Raw genomic sequence first — 20,246 nt, 5'->3', positions numbered from 1 at the left:
AACAAAGGACAATCCTCGAGATCGATGCTCATTGGAGAACAGTTGATATACATTAATTTCACGCGTTTTATGTTTTTCGGGCTGCATTTTGGCCCTTGTCTACTATTCTAATGGTAGACACAAGTCCACCATCTATAATACACCCTCAGTCATAATAATGATCAAGTTTGTCTTTAATTTTTAGTGGCACTAGTCCTGTGAGTATTATATTGTGAGTTATAACCGTCAGTTGCTAGTTGTGGACATAAACTGTCATCTAAAAGGCAAATTATAAAGGAATTTTTTTTGTGTAGTAAAGAAACCGGCCACAGTCTTAGTTTTTCAAACTTTTCAGCTGTATATTGATTTAAAATGACAGGACAATTTTTCTAAATTTGTCAGCCAAGTAAACCAAGTAGATCATCTAAGGAGAAGTACACAATAGTTCCAATCTCTCAGAAAGTAACTTTAAAAGCTAGCTTTCAGCATCTAACATAAAAAGCACAATATCTTTTCAATGTTCTTGGACAGAAGAGAAGCCCTATACTCAAGCTACCCTTATAAATAGTCCATCAGGGCAATGCAAAGTACCACGAACCAAACCTAGTTCAAAAATATATCCAATTTTCTTCGTTTCCTACAAATTTTCAGGGGCCAAAACTCTGTTCAACAAAATCATTTCTCTAAACCTGTTGGCATAACAGGTAAAAGTTGTGCCACAGGACAACCTATAACATTTAATAAAACAAGAAGATGGACAAGGTGATAAGGGTGGTCTCTGAAAATGGCGTGGTGATCTTCAGCAAGAGCTCATGTTGCCTATGTTACTCGGTTAACATTTTGTTCCAAGAACTCGGGGTTACTCCTTTCATCTATGAGATTGATAAGGACTCCGAAGGTAAGGAAATCGAAAAGGCGATCATGAAGATAGGATGCAACACGCATGTGCCACTGCCAGCCGTGTTCATTGGGGGGAAGCTTATGGGTTCTACCAACGAAATCATGTCGCTCCATCTAAGGGGCGCTCTCGTTCCAATGGTCAAGACTGACCATGGTTTCAACTAATTAATCATCATATCATGTCAATTTGATCTATTGCTACTAGCTGCAAATGTTTAGATGAATAAAGATTAATTAGATCAACATGATAGTTGTCTAAGCTAGATGGTCTATGCTATTTTTCTTTAGTTGCACAAGTATCTTCCATCAATGTTTAATTTAGCTAGTAAGTACTTCAGAAGCTTTAAAAGCAGCTAAAGCATGTAATAGTTTGTTGTAATGAAAATCAGCTTTCTTGTGTATTTTCATTAATTATTAATTGGATTTCACTTACAAGGCTTTGAACATGCTGCATATGTAAACGAGGCCTATATTTACAATTTGTTCATTTTCGGAGTGCTATTTTAGCAACAAAAAAAGGTTGAAAATTCGAGAACAAAAACATGCCGAAACGAGAAGATCTCAGGTCACTACCATTTTTGAACTTCACAGGGACTAAAAATGGATTGGCGTCTCAGGAATGAAAACGTTTCGAAAATGAGAAGACCTATGTCCCCGAAGTTTATGTGCTTCTAAACAGAAATCACTTAACAAAAAGAATTCCTACAAGTATATATCCAACTTAAAAGAACGTTCATAAAATAGAAAAAGTCGCTAAATCCGAGCTACAAACGGAATGTGAAACATAGTCTATATAGTATATAATAAGCCATATTATATATGTGCATGTTAATATATGAAGAAAAACATGATCAATACGAAACCACTCTGTATTCTAGTCATAATTTTCTATGGATGCTTACATTTTGCAGCATTAATTAGTATCACATGGTCTAAGATATTCCAAAAGCTCTGGTCATCTCTAGAATCTCTGCTCAATCACTTGAGATGTTAACAGCATGGAAAAGCTGTTCAATAAAATAAATAAAGAAGCTTAAATCTTCCATTGGACCAACGTGGTAAAGTGACATAAAAAGATTTCTGAAACAAAGAAAGATCTTGTGTATGAACTTTCGATATGTGCTCTTACCATAATGAAGCACAAAAATAAAGCCAACAAAGGAAATGCTCTTCTTTTTCCAACTTTGTGGTGCTACTTGCATCTTTTTATCTTAGAACCTTTGTAGCAATATATTCCAAAATTTTCCCTTTATAGAGAATATTTTCGTCGACGTATAAATTTTTGGAAACCATTAATCAGGAACTTTTCTAATGCTGCAACTCTGGACCAATGACTTTATATTCTAGCTTCATCACCGATAAATACTCAAAAATAACCTAAGGTCTAATTTTGTTTCAAGCATTATGTTGCTGTAACATGTAGATCTTTATGTGTTCGCTATATAAATTTGCCGTATATGATACGTATCGAGTCGTGGAGTTCACGCATATGAGTATGTAAACACAGGGCCGTCTTAAACTTGTCAGAGGCCCTGTTCTAATCTCTAAAATTGGGCCCCTATAATATAAAAAATGTGCGATTTTCATAAGAAATTACTTCAATACAAAATTACAAATCATATTACATATGTAATTAAAAGTGCAAAAAGGAGTAAACAACTTGACAAGTGAATCTCCAAAGTGTAAATCAGCCATACTTCCACTCATGTAGTTAGCAGAATACTAGATATGATAAAAAATAATAAAATAAAATAGAAAAGTCTTCTTTCTACAACATTAAAAATGCCAGGCTTACAAAAATATATATTATGAAGATTCATCCATTCAAGATCACAATTATTAATTTACATTAAAGAATTATAAACATAATATCTATTATTAAGTTAAAAAAACACAATATCTACCATTAATTTACATTAAAGAATTAAAACAAAGAAACCTTTACATCTTACTCCTACGAATCTGAATAGGTAATCTTCCATTCTTACCTGATGAGTGAAAGAGTGGTTTGATAAATTCTTCCATAGACTTATGTTTTTCTCCAGATAGAGAGGCCACCAGCCACCAGTGGCTTAGCAGACCAGAGTCACCAGACCCAACGATTCTTCTGTCCCCAATTCCCAGATTACATACGTGGGGAGTTTTAATACAATGTTAATTCGAAAAAAAATCCCCAAAATTAATGATGCTTTCCCCAAATTTGAAATTAGTTTGGGTTCTTTTTGTATTAGAAAAATAATCCGAAAATTATTTTATGTGATTTTTGATGAAAACTTGGTTACAGCAAAATTAATGGAATATGGGAAGTTTTTAAAAATGCAAGAGTATGAAGAGGAGAGATAATCTGAAGACCATAATTATTCACGTAGAATTTGGGTAATTGTTGAGGCATTGATTAAGGCATTGATTGAGGAGAGAGAAATAATTATACATGTTGGGTAATTGTTGAGGTATTGAGGAGAGAGAAATAACTGTACATGAGGAAGAGTAAATAAGTCTCTGGAATATGAGGCCCTCCAAAATCCGGGGCCCTGTGCTATGGGTCTGCTTGCACAGGCCCATAGCCGGCCCTGTGTAAACACATCTTAAAGTTTAACCTGATATTAGAGCTATGAGGTTGGTTAATAAACTGCCGATTGAACTGAATTAAATTGATCTGGGAGTAACTGTAACTAAAATCAACTGAAAAATGTTGAATGAAATCGAAATAAACTCTAAATGAAAAACCAAAACTGAACTGCAACTAAACTGAAACAAACTGCAATTGAAAATAACTGTGAAAAATTGAAAAGTTAATTGATCAACTGAATTGAACTGAACAGTAAACTGAATTAACTGAGCTAAATATTTAACTGAATTAACTAAACTAATTCAAACTGAAAATGAAACTGAACTGAAATGAAATCGATTTAAACTGAAACTATTTTTAACTGATTTTTAAATGTAACCTAATCGAATTCACATATTACCCAAATTCCTGATAGTACTCCAATTCACATATACATGTTATTATGATATTTTTTACGGTTTTTTCACCAGGTACCCCTGTAGTTTAACAAAATTCATGGGTACCCCTAACTTTAAACTAATGCACTAGGTACCCCTGACAATTTAATAAACTGCAATAAATACCCTTACTCATTGACGGCGTTAAGTTGCTGTTAGTGGGTTATTACATTAATGCTCTCATTAAGGCGCTAGTAAACCCAATCCTTCGAAAAAAAACCCTCCAACTCCCATTCATCTTCCCTCTTCCTCTATTCTTCTTCCTTCAAGTCGGTTAGCAAAAAATTTCCAAAAAAATCTGGGTTGAATTATTCTGCGAACAAATCAAAATCTTTGCACTTGGAAGTTGACGCGAAAAAGGGAATCGTCCTTGGGTAAGCTAAGGAAGTGAGTTCGCAAATTTTAAGGGTAATCTTTTCAAAATTCCACAAAGGTAAGATTTTGTAACGCTTTTTTTTGAAAATTTTGCATTATTTAGTTGTTAAATCTGACTGGGTGTGTTATTTATGTTCATCCATGCTATATTTCATAGTTTCCTGTTTAGGGTTATTTAATATCACAAGTTCTTTCAGTTTTTGGTATTTTTGCTGTTTTAGCAATTTTTTTGCATGAATTCCGTATAATGTTGAATAGGTGTGTTTATTTCTTCATGTATGCTGAAATTATGTAGTTTTTGGTTTAGGGTTCTCTGCCTTCTCAAATTCTCTTCTATTTTGTTTGTTTGATTTCATTTTAGATGGAAGGGATATGGTTGTTGTGTGATTATAAGGCTAAGCAGTTTGATGTTAGGGTGGAAGATGTAGACTTAACTAGTATTATTGATTTGTTCAATGAGATACATGATGAGTCTGTGAAGCAAGGTGTGTGGTTGCCTGAAAATTTTGGAGTCCATTACAAGCATCCAAGGACCAAAAAACTAGTGGAGTTGTATATGATCCACATCTTTCAAATATGTGGGGTGGGTTTGTAGGATTGGATACTGTTGAGGTATTCATAGAGGATACACAACAACCTCCTAGGATTGTGATGAAATTAGTGAAGGACTTGAGGGAAGAAAAGAGAAAAGCTGAGGCCGAGAAACTTAGAAAGATTGCTGAAGAAAAGGAAAGAGAGAGGGAGGAAGAAAGAAAAAGACAGGAAGAACAAGATGAATTGAGGGAGTTGGAGGAGCAAATGCCCCCTGTGGCAATTGAAATTCCAGTTTATAATCCTGATGATATGAGTGTGATGGAGTATTTAAGGATTTTTTCACAAGAATAAGTAGTGATGGGAGAGTCACAACCTGAAGCAGAGTCACAAGCACACTCCCCTGCCCCCCCTCCACCACAAACAGACTCCCCTGCCCCCCCTCCACCACACACAATCCCCTGTCCACCCTTTCCAACCACCCCCATCTCCTCCACAAACCTCTCCTCCCCCATCCCCTCCCCAAGCTTCCCCTCCTCCATCCCCACCACCTGAAACACAACCACAAACACAATCACCTCCCCAAGCTTCCCCTCCTCCATCCCAACCAACTGAAACACAAACACACTCAGATCCTAATCTTCCAAACCTGCTGCTTCAAAAAAAGTAGGTGCTGCAAAGAAAAAGGGAGCAAAGAAGGGGTTTAAAGCTGCTAAATATGAGGGTTGGTACATATGTACCAAAGACTAGGAGATCAGAGAGAGGGGTTAGGAAGCCTAGAATGCCTCCCCAACAACCTGAGCATCAACCTGAGCATAGGGAATTGAAGATGAACTGGAAGAAGAATCTGAGGATGATGAGGCTGATGATGATTATGTTTGGGAAGAAGGGAGTTCAGATGATGAGGGTTATGATTTAGAATTAGAGGGTGAAGTTGAGGATGAAGAAGTGGATGTATTGCTAGAGAAAGAATTTGAGGATTACTTGGATGGGGGGTCAGTTTTAGACAAGTTGTACACAAATGGTACAGTTGTGGGAGAGATGCTTTTTGGGCAGGTGAAGCTTGATCAATGGATGATCTTTTCAAACAAAGATCACTTCCTTGGAGTGTTCAAGGACTACTGTATTCAAGAGGGGTTTGCAGTGAGGGTTGAGAAGGCTGACAACCTTAGGTTCACTGCTAGGTGTATAATAAAGGACTGTGAGTGGAGAATTCATGCATCCAAACTGATGGATGGCATTAGTTGGGCCATAAAGTCTGTAACAGGTGAGCATAAGTTGTGTGGCAGAATGGAGGAGAACCCAATGGTTACCAGTGTTTGGTTAACAAGGCATTTGGGTGATGTAATTAGTGCAAACCCTGATGTACCTGTGCACTCATTACAGAAGATGTGTTTGGAAAGGTTTAGGATAAAGGTGAAGGAAAGGTTGTTATATAAGGTGAAGTGCATGACAAAGGAGCAGATGTATGGGGGCTTCTCTGAATCCTATGGGCTGCTACCAGCATATGCAGAGATGATAAAGAGGACTAACACTGGTAGCTATGCTTTGGTGACTTGGACAGCCAACTCTTCAAACAGCACACCAAAGTTCAAGGCTTGTTTCTTCTCATTTGCAGCTCAGTTCAAGGGGTTTCTAAGAGGGTGCAGACCTCTTATTGGGTTTGATGGGACACATTTAAGTGGGTTCTATAAAGGAATCTTGTTGACTGCTATGGCTATTGATGGAAATAATGAAATATTTCCAATAGCTTATGGGATAGTGGACACAGAGAGTAAAGATAGTTGGAGCTATTTTTTCAGAAACTTGAAATTGGTTTTCCAGTCACAAGGTGTTAACAAGGATGACTGGACATTCATAAGTGACAGGATGAAGGTAACATTTCTTTCCTTCCATAATTAAATATCTAACTTATCTTTCCTTACATCCTTTTTTGTTCCAAACTAACTGATTTCATTTATTTTCTATTCCATGTAGGGTGTTGAGGGAGCACTGTTGGAGGTGTTCCCTAAAGCTACTAGGAGGATTTGCTGTCAACACCTATATTCCAATTGCAAGAATGCTGGATTCACTGGCCCTGCTTTCCATAAATCTTTTTGGATTGCTGCTAATGCCTACAACCTTTATGTATACAACAAAGCCATGGAGAAGATAACAAAGGTTGATCCTAAAGCTACAGAATATCTGGACAAGGCAGAGGAGCAGTGGTCTAGGCATGTATTTGACCCTGTTGTGTGTTGTGATCACAACACAACAAATTTTGTTGAGTCTTTCAATGCGTGCACAAAACCTTTCAGAGATCTCCCTGTCCTCACTTTGTTGGAAGGTAATGAAATTGTTTTGTTTTCTTGTTCTACATATGCCTCTTATTAGGTGCTTATACTGTTGTTCTACATTTGCAGAAATTAGGGGTTGGTGTATGAAAAAGGTGGGGGCTAGATTTGACAGAGCTGTTGACATGGAACCCACTGACCTCACTGACTATGCCACTAAGTTGTTGGAGGTCAGGGCTGATGAAAGCAGGTTCTGCCATGTTGTGGAAGCTGGTGAAGGGGAGTTTGAGGTGTTGGATGATCATGTGCACTTCCTTATTAGGCTAGAAACTAGGACATGGGGCTGTGGAAAATGGCAGGGCACTGGTATACCCTGCAAACATGGTTTGAAGGTTATTTTTGACCAGAGGCTTAACCCACATGACTATGTCTCTGACTACTACAAGGGGGCTGCATATAAAGAGACCTATGCAAGCCACATACACCCCATGCCTGACTCCTCTCAATGGCCTGAGTTTGAACTCCCTATAATTGACCCTCCCCCATTCAAAAGATGTGCTGGAAGGCCTGCTAAACAGAGGAAGAGAGGTCCAAATGACAAGAAAAAAGGGAAGAGGAGCAGCACTATTAGTGTGGCAAGTGCAAAGAAATAGGCCACAATTCAAGGACATGCAAGGGAGGGGCTACACAGAAGCAAAGGAAGGAATCTGGTGCATCAACATCCCAACCACAACAATCTGATGGGAGTACTCAGCATGGAAGGAAAAGAAAGGCTGCTGCTGGTCCATCAACTTCCAAGGGTGGAACCAAAAAACAGAAGAAAGGCAAGGATGCAGTTTGAGTAATTAGGGGACTAATCTTTAATTTGCTAACTATTTTTTTGGGTACAAATTAGCATAAACAATATTTTGTGGATGAAATATGGTAAAGTGCAAACAATATACTCATCTTTTTTTGTAAAGTTACTTAAAAGCTTAAATATTTTGTGGATGAAATATTGGGATCGTTTTTGTAAAGCTACTAATATTATTGCATATTGAATGTTATTTGTTACAAATTTGGTGCTACATTACCATTCTTCCTTCATTTGTTCATTACAAAAATAAGTAACACAAACATAAATACGCCTATTTTTATTGCTCCTCGCATCCTTTTTTGTTGTTGTTTGATTCTCTTCTTGAGTAGCTTCACTTCCTCCTTTAGGTTTACATTACTTGCCTCGTCTTCCTCTACTTGTCTCACAATGGATTTATGGTCAATAATACCAACACACCACCTAAAAGTGTTGCAATCATCGCACTTGTAGTACAATCTTTCTGGATTCATTGAGGAATCCGAGCTCCGGATTGCAAATTTTTTCCTGCATTTGCAAGTTCTATTAGGAACTCTAATGTATGAGGATTCTAAGTAACTAGAAGTGTGAGATTGTGAGCTCATGAGTATTATTGGAGTTGGATTGAAAAACTATACTTTGGATGAGGAGGGAGGAAAATACCAAGAGTAGGACTGCTTTTATAGCAATCCCAGGTATTGCAACGGTCAGAAAAAGTAATTCAGTTTTAAAAAACTAGCCGTTATCAAAATTTGAACATATTAGTAAAACCTCAGGGGTATTTCGTGAATTAAAGATTGAGGTCAACGGTCATGTAACGCCGTTCATCATTAATGGCATTCTGGTCATTGTTTGCAAACATCAGGGGTACCTAGTGCATTAGTTTAAAGTTAGGGGTACCCCATGAATTTTGTTAAAGTACAGGGGTACCTGGTGAAAAAACCGTATTTTTTATTAGTACTTGAATTTATGATATACTTCTTCCATTTCTTTTCAATGGTTACATTTTGAGTTATCACACTATTCACAAGTTTGTGTTTGATTATCATTTGTGATTAATGGGTTAGGAAAAATATAGTTATGGGGGATCTTGTATGATTCATCGATAAGTACTTTTAGAATATCAACTTTTTATAATTATTACAAACTTTTAGAATATCAACTTTTTATAATTATTACAAATGCAAATTTAGAGATATTAATGTTAAGACATTTACATTGATAATCGTGAATAAGTAAATTGTAGCTATTAGAAAGAAAAAGGATGGAGTATAACTTAATTTCTTAAGAATTCTCAACTGTGCTAAGTTCACGTATATTACTCTCGGAATCGAATTTACGTTTCACCCAACTTTATGATGTACTCTCCCATGAAAATTTATCATGATAATTTTATTATTAATATATATATAAGGTTGTTAATGAGGCGAAACAAAACTGGACACATGCTCGAGATCAAAGCGCATATAGCTAGCTTAATAATTTATGCTCGGCTTTAGCTAGAAAGCATGAAATCCAAACTCATCTCATAAACCGAAGTTGTTAGGAAACAGGGTGTTGTAGTTTGATTAATGCGGAACAGATAATCAATGAAATAATATAGGTGAGAAAACTATAAAGATGAACAAACAAAGAATACAAGGATTTACGTGGTTCAGTCAAATTTGACCTACGTCCACAGGTGGAGGATTAGAGATACTTCACTATGATGGAGAAAATCAGAGAGAATAATACAAGGAGCCCTAAATTCTAGAGACTAAAAGTGTTTCATAAGTTGTTAATAATAACGAACACCAGAAAGCCAATTTATAATCATAAGGCACCCCGTACAAACCCTATAAGATAACTCAAAAACGAAAAAATATCGAAAAATGCATGTATCGCAAAAATCGGCGCTCCGCCCGATCGGACGCGAGAGGAAACAGTTTCGTCAGTTCTGCATAAAACAGTCATAACTTTCTCGTTTCTTGGCGAAATTAGGCATATGACCTATCCTTGAAAAGCTCTTGGAACAAGATATCACCTCCAATTTGAATCACATCAAAAACATGTGTAGATTGAGAGATAAGTGGATTCAAAGTTAGCCTTATGCCATTCACAATATTTCAAGTCATAAATAACAATCTCCACCTTGACTTGAAATCGATCAAACAAGATAACTTCACCTTGAACTGAAAACCAAGAAGTGATACTCACCATAAACATAGAACCTCCACCTTAAAAATAATTCCATAAGCCTACTCACTTTAAGCAATCCAGAAAATAGACATCTTCTATGATTGTGTACCGATGCGTCTTTGAACACAAAATCTGTATACAAAACCATCACATGGCCTAGATCAAGAGTATAAATTCACCAATGCCAAGCATGCTTCCTCAAATTGAACAAACTCTCTTCAAACACTTCTTCATCTCAACAACAAACTCAAAGGCAATTCTAGAAGCTAATGACAACAATAATTTCTAAATTGCAATTGTACTTAATAAACACGAAAGTACCAAATTTGAGATAAGAAATAGCATAACTAGAACAAAATCTAATGCATAACCAAGATTGCTACTTTATTACAAACTCAAAAACAATCTATCATAGATTCCAAAAAAAGAAAATCCACACGATTTCTCATTTTACCAAGAGATCTCAAGGGGACACCAAACATAAAGAGATCGTAGAAACTGCAACCCCAAATCTTGTAACCCTAAAGTGCAAGATCATCGTCAAGAACAGCGTCAGCAATACTTGCAGATTGATCCTCATTAAACCTTTCTCCATTTTTCTTCTTTGATTTCCAACACTCAGATTTAATATGACCCTTCACATGACAATAGTTACAGATTTTGCCAAAATTCTTTCCACCATGAGCAACCAAAGCATTTTGTGAGCAGAATTATTATATTTATTAACCAATTTATTGTCAATTAAATCTCTCTGAGTTAAGGCCTCCTTAACATCCTGCAAACTCAAATCATCTTTACCATATAATAAGATTCTCGAAAGTGCTCATACGAAGGTGGTAAATAACGTAACAACCTAATAACCATATCCTCATCATTGACTTCAACATCGATGTTTTGCAAATCCATAATTATAGAGAAGAATTCATCTAAATGAGACTCAAGCTATTTACCTTCTTCTAGACTGAGATCATGAAGTCTAGATTTTAGTAGTAGACAGTTGGTCACATACTTTGTCATATAAAGTGACTCCAACTTCAACCACAAACCCGCAGCAGTCGTCTCATTGGCAACTTCTCTCAAAACTTCATTAGACAGACTTAAATGAATCGTCGAGAGTGCCTTCAAATCCATATCCTCCCATTGATCACCCGTCATACCCGAAGGCTTTTTGGATGCACCTACCAGAGTCATCTAATAGCCACTTTTAACCAAGATGGCTTTCAACTTTAGTTGCCATAGGCCAAAATTTACATGCCTATCAAATTTCTCAATATCGAATTCCATTCACATAATCAAAAAATCAAACTTGTTCTATAAACTCCTAAGATCTTAAACAACCAAGCTTTTGATACCGATTTGTTAGGAAACAGGGTGTTGTAGTTTGATTAATGCGGAATAGAAAATCAATGAAATAATAAAGGTGAGAAAACTATAAAGATGAACAAACAAAGAACACAAGGATTTACGTGGTTCAGTCAAATTTGACCTATGTCCACGCGTGGGGGATTAGAGATTCTTCACTATGATGGAGAAAATCAGAGAGAATAATACAAGGAGTCCTAAATTTTAGAGACTAAAAGTGATTCATAAGTTGTGTTAATAATAATGAACACCAAGAAGTCCTTTTATAATGATAAGGAACCCTGATACCTAAATGATAACTCAAAAATGAAAAAATACCGATAAAACGCATGTACTGCAAAAATCGGCGCTCCGCCAACTGGATCGAGAGAAATCCGCCCGATCGGGCGCGAGACGAAACAGTTTCATCAGTTCTTCGTAAAACAGTCATAACTTTCTCGTTTCTCATCGTAATTGGGAATATGACCTATCGTTGAAAAGCTCTTGGAACAAGCTATCACCTCGAATCTGAATCACATCAAAAAAAATTATAGATTGAGATATATCTGTATTCAAAGTTAGCCTTATGCCATTCACAAGATTTCAAGTCATGAATAACAGAAGTATTAAACAGTTCAAAAAAAACCTTATAATCATTAGGTTTTAATTAAAAGTAAAGCCTAACAAAACTTTGCTAAACTATTGAATAGTATGGATGTAAATTGTATTGTGGAGAATTATGACCGAGTTGCCTTCAGTGTAATTGGTCGAAATCTCTGCTCCATATTGTTTTTTATTCTTTGTTAAGGGATGCTCAGTTCACCACATGCATCATCTCAAATTCTAGTTTTTTCATCATCCAAAATTCAAATATATATGAAACTTTATCACTATACATTTTAGGGGGCGTTTGGTTGGAGGGTTTCAAGAAAGGGAAAGGGAATTGAGTTCATTGTTTCCCTTTGTGAGTGTTTGGTTAGTGCCTTTTTTCAAACCCTTTACCATTTCTCCTTATTAGGATTACCCTCTTTTTCCTTAGATTGATTCTCCACCACTCCCCAAGGTTTGGAATTACCCCATATCCCTCTACCATACAACTATTATTATTATTATTATTATTATTATTATTATTATTATTATTATTATTATTATTATTATTATTATTATTTATTATCATTATTTGTTATTATTATTTATATATTATTATTAATAATATTATTGATATTGTATATTACTATATTTATAATTATTGTATATATATTATTATTTTTATTATTATAATTATTTATTATTATTATTATATTTTTATTACTATTAGTATTTATTATTATTTATTATTTTTATTTATTATTTTATTATTATTTATTATTAGTTATTATTATTGTTATTATTATTTATTATTATTATTATTTATTATTTTTATTATTTCATTTATTTTTTAATTATTCATTTATTTTTTTTCATTCATTTATTTATTTTTATTATTATTACTATTATATTATTATAATATTATTATTACATTATTATTATTTATTATAATTATTATATATTATTATAATTATTTTTTATTATTACTTTTATTATTTATTATTATTATTATTTATTATTAACTACTATGATAATTATTATATTATTATTTATTATTATTGTTATTACTAAACAATAATAATAGTTTTCCATTCTCTTTGATGTCCTAACCAAACAACATTTTTAATCAAAGAAAAACCCTTTCTATTCTCCTTGTAACCCTTTCTCATACTCTTTCCCGTTTTAACGAACCAAACGCCTCCTTAGTTCTTGTTGTAACAACAAAGTAACCTGAATTTTTTTTCTTGCAATACTAAATTATCTTGGTTCACTTGAGTAAACCTGATGTTTTGAAAGGTACTATGTTTACTCCTGTAAATTCAACCTATGATAAAATGCTATAATCACATATAGTACACTACGATACTTATAGCTATTATTATACTCCCTCCGTTTCCTAAAGATCTTCCTTATTACTGTTACTACATATACCAATGAGAATCAATTTGTATGGGGTGTGGGGTGGGTAAAGTAGGAGAGAAAAAGGAGTTAAGATAAATAAACAAATAAAAAAGGGTTAAACTAGGAGATAGAAATGGAGTAAAATTGAATTAATAATGTAATGGTGGACCGTATGATAGGGACATGAGAAAATAAAAGGGAAAAAAAATTCCAAATAAGGAATAAAGTAAAAGAGGGAAGATCTTTTGGAAACGCACTTAAATGGAAAGAGGGGAGATCTTTAGCAAACGGAGGGAGTATTTATCTAAAAGAAAGTAAGACTAAATAATGTCTTACCATTATTCAGAAAGTTCATTGTATATTTTTTTTCTGTTTTTTGAAAGCCAATAAAATAATGATGTAAATATGCCGTTAATTGAGGATATAATGATAAAAGATGGTGAATGTGTATTTTATTACTTAAGGGTATAAAAGGAATTACCATTTTTGGTGCCCCCCATCCTCTTCCCTTATATATAATAGAGATTAAATATATTTTCATGAGTTGTAAAACTATATTGTATATAGATCTTATTCTGAAACATATTTCAAGCAGTCTTTTATGGTAAAAAATTATCATAGTTTTAAACTAGGTAGCAAAAGTTATATTCAATTTAGATAATATAATAAATTTAGCTTGTTTATTCAAAATGAAACTCTAATTTTTCCCTATCAAAAACTTCTTTTATGTATTTAACTATATGTAAAACTCTATTTGTTAAAGCAATATTTAGAATAAAAATTCATGACATGACAATCCTAATGGTGCTCTCTATTTCATAAGTTGTAGAGCTATATTGTAAATAAATCTTAATTCGGAGCATATTTCCAGCACATTATCCAATAGTACAAAAATTATAATATTTCCAATTACGTAGAAAAGTTATACGTAATTTACATAATATACACTAGTAGAATAAATGCTATTTGTTGCGGTCAAAAAGTGCCCTATTGCTGCGGTTTTGGGCGCGCAGCAATTAAGAGGGCAACAATAGGTATTAATTATATTGCTGCGGTTTTAAACCGCAACAATATCTACAAATATTGCTGCGGTTTTTAAACTGCAGCAATATTATAATTTTTTATCAGGAAAAATTCAGTATATTGATGCGGTTTTTAGCCAAAACCGCAGCAATATGACCAGGTACAGAAAAAAAATTATTTTTTTGTATTTGCCAATTAAATGTGAAATATTAAAACCAAACAACTAACATATTCACTATCCATTAATTACACAGACAAACTGAAGATAAAATGTTCATTAATATATAAAGATGAAAAATCTAATTACATCAATATTACAAAAAAATAAAATATAAAATAGAAACGCAAAATTAAAAAAACAATTACAAGTAAATGACTAATAAAAACAAATAATACTAAATAAATAAAAAACTGAACATAAAAAACATCCCAAAACAAAAATTATACAAATCTAAAAAAACGAAAAAAAAGGTAAAAAAAACAGAAACGAAAAAAAAAACAGAAGCAAAGATCTCAGTTCATGTTCACGTTCGACAGATATTCTCAACAGATATGAATTGGCATCCGGGCAGAAAATTAATTATGAAAAATCGGAGGTCTCTTTTAGTAAAGGGGTTAGCATTGAGCAAAAAGGTGACCTGTTGGGAATTCTGAAGATGCGGCAGGTTGAAAAACATGAGAAGTACCTTGGTATCCCTTCTATCACAGGAAGATCAAAGAAAATGATGTTTGACTCTCTCCTAGATAGAATTTGGAAGAAACTCCAAGGGTGGAAAGAAAAGTTACTTTCGAGAGCAGGGAAAGAGATTTTATTGAAAGCTGTTATCCAAGCGATTCCTACCTATCTTATGGGAGTGTATAAAATCCCTGCTATGATCATCCAGAAGATTAAAGCTGCTATGGCTCGATTTTGGTGGGGAAGCTCAGATGCAAAGAGAAAGATTCATTGGAAAAATTGGGAGGCAATGTGTACTTTGAAGTGCTTGGGAGGTATGGGATTTAAAGATTTGACGGTGTTTAATGATGCACTGCTTGGTCGTCAGGCTTGGAGACTTATCCAGGCTCCTCACTCACTACTTGGGCGGGTAATGAAGGCAAAGTACTACCCATCATGTGAATTTATTGATGCATCACTTGGCTACTCAAATAGCTACTCTTGGAGAAGCATATGGAGTGCAAAAGCTTTAGTGAAGGAAGGTTTGATTTGGAGAGTGGGAAATGGTTTAAATATTAATATTTGGGAGGCTCCCTGGATTGCGGACGAAAATGGGAAGTACATTACATCCCCGAGACGGAATGATCTGACGTTGGTAAGCCACCTTATTGACCCGAACTCTCACGAGTGGCGACATGATATTATTGCAGAAAATTTTAATGAGCGAGATGGGAAGTGCATTCTTGCTATTCCACTATGTACGCCTCTTCCTAACGATGTGTTGACTTGGGGTTTAACAAAAGATGGGCGGTATTCAGTCAAGACGGCATATATGCTGGGTAAAGGGTGCAATCTCGATAATTTCCACACGGCCTGGGTCGAGTTATGGAAGCTTGAAGTGAGCCCTAAGGTACGTCATTTTTTGTGGAAACTTTGCACTAATATTTTACCTACCCGAGCACTATTGGTCCAACGTCATCTCATTGATTCTGCGGAGTGTCCTTGGGGATGTGGTGCACAAGAAACGGCTCACCATGCCATCTTTAGCTGTCCACGATTTGAGGAACTTTGGGCGGATAGTGGCTGCGCAAGTCTTCGGGATAACAATGGGTGTGATACGATGTGTGCCTTAGTTGAGAAATGGCGAAATCTGGATTCCAAGCTGAAGGTAAAGGGTGCTTTTCTATTGTGGTGCATTTGGGGTGAAAGGAATAATAAAGTTTTCAATGATAAATTCACTCCCAACTGGGTATTGTTAAGTCGAACTGAGAGATTAGTGGAAGATTTTGGGAGATATTCTGGAGCTATTTATAGGCGGCAGGATCCGGTTGTTACCAGTCCGCGGGTCTGGAGTCCTCCACCGCCAGACTGCTGGAAAATCAACGTTGACGCATCGCTAGAAGTGGAAGGCTGGGTTGGCCTTGGGGTAATAGCCCGTGATCATTTGGGCGGGGTCCGATTTGCTGCTTCTCGCCGGGTTCGAGCCTACTGGACTCCAGAGATTGCTGAAGCAAAAGCTATTGAGATGGGTGTGCGTCTTGGAAGCAGGTTTGGGCTGGAGAAGGTGATGGTGGAATCCGATTGTCTCAACATCATATCGAGACTGCAAAAGTCCTCTTTCTTCCTTTCTGATTTGGATAATGTGTTATCTTCTATCTTCTCCTCTAGCTCTCATTTTCTTTCCTTAGTATGGTCTCATGTGAAAAGAGATGGCAATTATGTAGCTCATCATTTAGCTAAGCTAGTTCCATTTGGGGTTGAACAAATCTGGGAGAACCATGCTCCTAGGGAGGTGGCTCCCTATATTCTTATGGACGATTTGTCCCATGATTAATCTAGCTCATGCTTTTCCCCTCAAAAAAAAAAAAAAATGTTCACGTTCGACAACAACCACCATTCATCTCGCCACCGGTGAATCAATAAAACTTGTTAGACGAAGTAGTAGATGTGCGACATCTAAACTGCACGACTTAGAACCCTATTGTTAGCGGCGAGAAGACGTGCAACGACGCGGCGAGAAGACGTGCGACGACGCGACGAGAAGACGTGCAACGACGCGACGAGAAGACGTGCAACGACGAGGCGAGAAGACTTTTGTAGACGTGCGACGCGGCGAGAAGACCACCGCAGTAGACGTGCGACGACGGCGAGATGACCACCGCAGTAGATGTGCGACATCTAAACTAGACGACCACCGCAGAAAAGAAAACGCGAACGTTCGGATTTTGGTGGGCGACGGAGATATGTCGTCGATGAGGATGAGAGGAGAGAGAGGGGAGAGAGAGAGGAGAGAGAAAGTGAGAGAGAAAGTGAGAAGAGAGAGTGTCATTTTTTTTTACCGATGAGGAGGAAATGAGAGGGAGAGTGAGGAGAGAGAGTTTAAAAAAAACGGCTGGGAGTTGTTAGGAGGAAGGAGCAATAAACCCTAATTGGGTCGTGTGTTTCATTTTAAAAACGCCTATTGCTGCGGTTTTTAGTAGGAACCGCAGCAATAGGTTGAAATATTAATAAAAAATTAATAATTTAATATATTGCTGCGGTTCTCACTGAAAACCGCAGCAATAGAGTTGGTCAAAAAGTCAACTTAAATTTGAACATTTTCACGTTGACATATATTGCTGCGGTAGAAACTGCAGCAATATGTCTATTTTATATTTTCCTTTTTTTTCCGTGATATATTGCTGCGTATGGGTAAAACCGCAGCAATACCACCGCAGCAAATAGCATTTATTCTACTAGTGATAATAATATAGGTGGTTCATTCAAAACCAAACTCTAATTTTCGCTCATCCAAACCTCGTTATATGTATTTAAATCTATGTAGAAGTCTATTTTTGTATCTTATTAAAAAAAATTATTTTGTAAACAGCTAAAAATAAAAATAAAAATTGATGACTTTACAATGTAGAGTTGAAGCACTATCAACTATTGAATAAAAAATTAATGACTCATATTTTATCTTTCCTAAACCCCCTCTATTTTTTCTCATCAAAATCCACCATCCTATTTCCCTCCTTCCACCATCATAAGCCCTTGATTTTAAAATGTATGGTTCATATACAACTCTAACTTGTAGAATTTTATTAAAACTCTACAGGATTTGGACTCACACGACTGAGGTTTTGAATGATAATATGTTTAAGCTTGTAAATTAGACTTATGATAAAATTCTATAAACATATATAGTACACTTTAGCTATAGCTATTATTATATTTATCTAAAAGAAAGACTAAGTAATGCCTAATCATTTATCTAGTTAAATATATTTTCATGAGTTGTAAAACTATATTGTAAATGGATCTAATTTTGAAGCATATTTCAAGCAGTCTCAAATGTTAAAAAAATATACTATAATGTTTTGAATTAGGTAGTAAAAATTATATTCAATTTACATAAATAATAATTTACGTTGTTTATTCAAAACAAAACTCTAGTTTGTCGTTATACAAAACTCCTTTTATGTATTTAAATATATGTATAATTTTATTTTTTTGAAATATTTAAAATAAAAATTAATGACATGACAATCCTACGTGGTGTTCTCTATTTCACAAGCTGTAGAACTATATGGTAAATGGATCTTATTTCGAAACATATTTGGAGCACTATCGTCCAATGGAACAAAAAGTATAATATTCTGAATTATGTAGCAAAAGTTATAAATAATTTACATAATATAATAATTTAGGTTGTTCATTCAAAACCAAACTCTAATTTTAGCTTATCTAGAACTTCTTGCATGTATTTTAATCAATGTAAAACCCTATTTTTGTAAAAAAATAAAAATAAAAATTGATGACATGTCAATCCTATATGGCGTGCTTTATTCTCCCGAAATCTTGAGGAGCTCTCTATGCTCTCGAAAAGTTCCTATTTTACATATACTAGTATTGGGACGCGGACAAATGCTCGTTCTCTTCGTGGAAAATATGTAGTTTTTTGAAAATTTCACATACAACAACAAAAGTTATAATGTAATAGCTTTGAATATTCTAATTCTAACAATAATAGAGTTTGTATAAAATCTCTAATTCTAATTGAATTTTTAAATCTAATTGGAAGGTGTTAATTTAATACGTTATTATAATCAATATTTCCGTTTATACGTTACGTTAATATAAAATTTTAAATATTGTATGAATGGATCTTATTTTAAATCATTTTTCAAAAACTTTTCGGTGGTACAAAAATTATAATTTTTCGAACTACATATTAAAAGTTATATCGATTTACTATACTTAAGTTTTTCCATTGTGAACTCAACTCTATTTATTCTTATCATAAACTCTATACATATATTCTCATTACTTTGTAACTCTATTTATTTTAAAAATAAATGACATTGCAGTTAATAAGTGTGACAAATGGCATCCAATGATGACGCCAAATGTTGTGACGCCGTGAGGTGGATTGTGAACTATACTTTATATATTAGTTATTATATGATATGACACGGAAAAATTGATAGGAATAGTCCCAATGTTCAGCTTTCTGCAATTTTCAATCCCAACTTATGATTATTTCTCAGTGGTCCTAATTTTGAGATATATTTTATAAAAACAGTCCCAACAGATTAATAACCTACCACAACAGGTAAAACCTCTAAAACCACCAACTCAAGCACCCCTTAATGTAATAAAACCTGCTTTTGAAACTTATTCTCTCAACAAACAGGTAAGATGTCTCTTAATTTCTTTCACTTTTGATGTTCAATTTAATTACATTAACCGTATTTCAAGCTGTAATTTTTAACAGAATCAATTACATTTTTAAGAAAATGAAATTATATTATAAAAATCGAAACTTTACCATTTTTTAGTGAAGTTATCTGGGTATTTCTCACTATTTTCAAATGTATACAAAAAATTATAAATTAAAAAGTAAATAACATACTTTTCCATCTTTAAGCTAAAAATCTCATCCAGGTCTTCTGAAATTTGCAAAATTACAAATAAAACTCGAGTTTTTGTCTCAAAATTTGCCTACTATCTTATCCTTCCAAAACTAAAGGTAAAAGTTGTTGGTTTTGTTGGCAGTGTGAAACTATGACAGCAAAAAAGACTCGGTTTTGCAAGTAACAAGGGATGCAAAAGGGATATGAGACCAATAGTTGTTCAACTAGAGAAGGCAAGCCCGTACTTCATTCGCAGATCACGGTTCACC

At 34.7% G+C, this 20,246-nt stretch overlaps 2 protein-coding genes across 2 annotated transcripts; both read left to right on the top strand.

Annotated features, from left to right (window-relative positions):
- Positions 1-558: 558 nt before the first annotated feature.
- LOC104883638 (monothiol glutaredoxin-S9) lies at positions 559-1,280 on the top strand. The gene has a single exon (XM_010668188.4). The coding sequence runs from the start codon at positions 733-735 to the stop codon at positions 1,042-1,044; it is 312 nt and encodes a 103-aa protein (XP_010666490.1). The 5' UTR covers positions 559-732; the 3' UTR covers positions 1,045-1,280.
- Positions 1,281-4,621: 3,341 nt separating this feature from the next.
- Positions 4,622-7,717, top strand: LOC130590823 (uncharacterized). Its single transcript, XM_057393386.1, has 5 exons — positions 4,622-4,745; positions 4,856-5,109; positions 5,611-6,666; positions 6,769-7,117; positions 7,194-7,717. Exons 1-5 carry the CDS (start codon positions 4,622-4,624, stop codon positions 7,715-7,717), a joined length of 2,307 nt encoding a protein of 768 aa, XP_057249369.1.
- The last annotated feature ends 12,529 nt before the right edge of the window (positions 7,718-20,246 follow it).

Source organism: Beta vulgaris, chromosome 3, assembly GCF_026745355.1.
Source record: "Beta vulgaris subsp. vulgaris cultivar EL10 chromosome 3, EL10.2, whole genome shotgun sequence".
Lineage (NCBI taxonomy): Eukaryota > Viridiplantae > Streptophyta > Magnoliopsida > Caryophyllales > Amaranthaceae > Beta > Beta vulgaris.
This window is presented reverse-complemented; position numbering and strand designations above follow the sequence as displayed.

Bases quoted from the DNA above. Each gene is read 5' to 3' on its own strand.
- LOC104883638 (XM_010668188.4), top strand. From the start codon at position 733: ATGGACAAGGTGATAAGGGTGGTCTCTGAAAATGGCGTGGTGATCTTC.
- LOC130590823 (XM_057393386.1), top strand. From the start codon at position 4,622: ATGGAAGGGATATGGTTGTTGTGTGATTATAAGGCTAAGCAGTTTGAT. The intron at 5,110-5,610 runs GTGATGGAGTAT...ACCTGAGCATAG, and splicing joins ATAATCCTGATGATATGAGT to GGAATTGAAGATGAACTGGA. The intron at 6,667-6,768 runs GTAACATTTCTT...TATTCCATGTAG, and splicing joins TCATAAGTGACAGGATGAAG to GGTGTTGAGGGAGCACTGTT.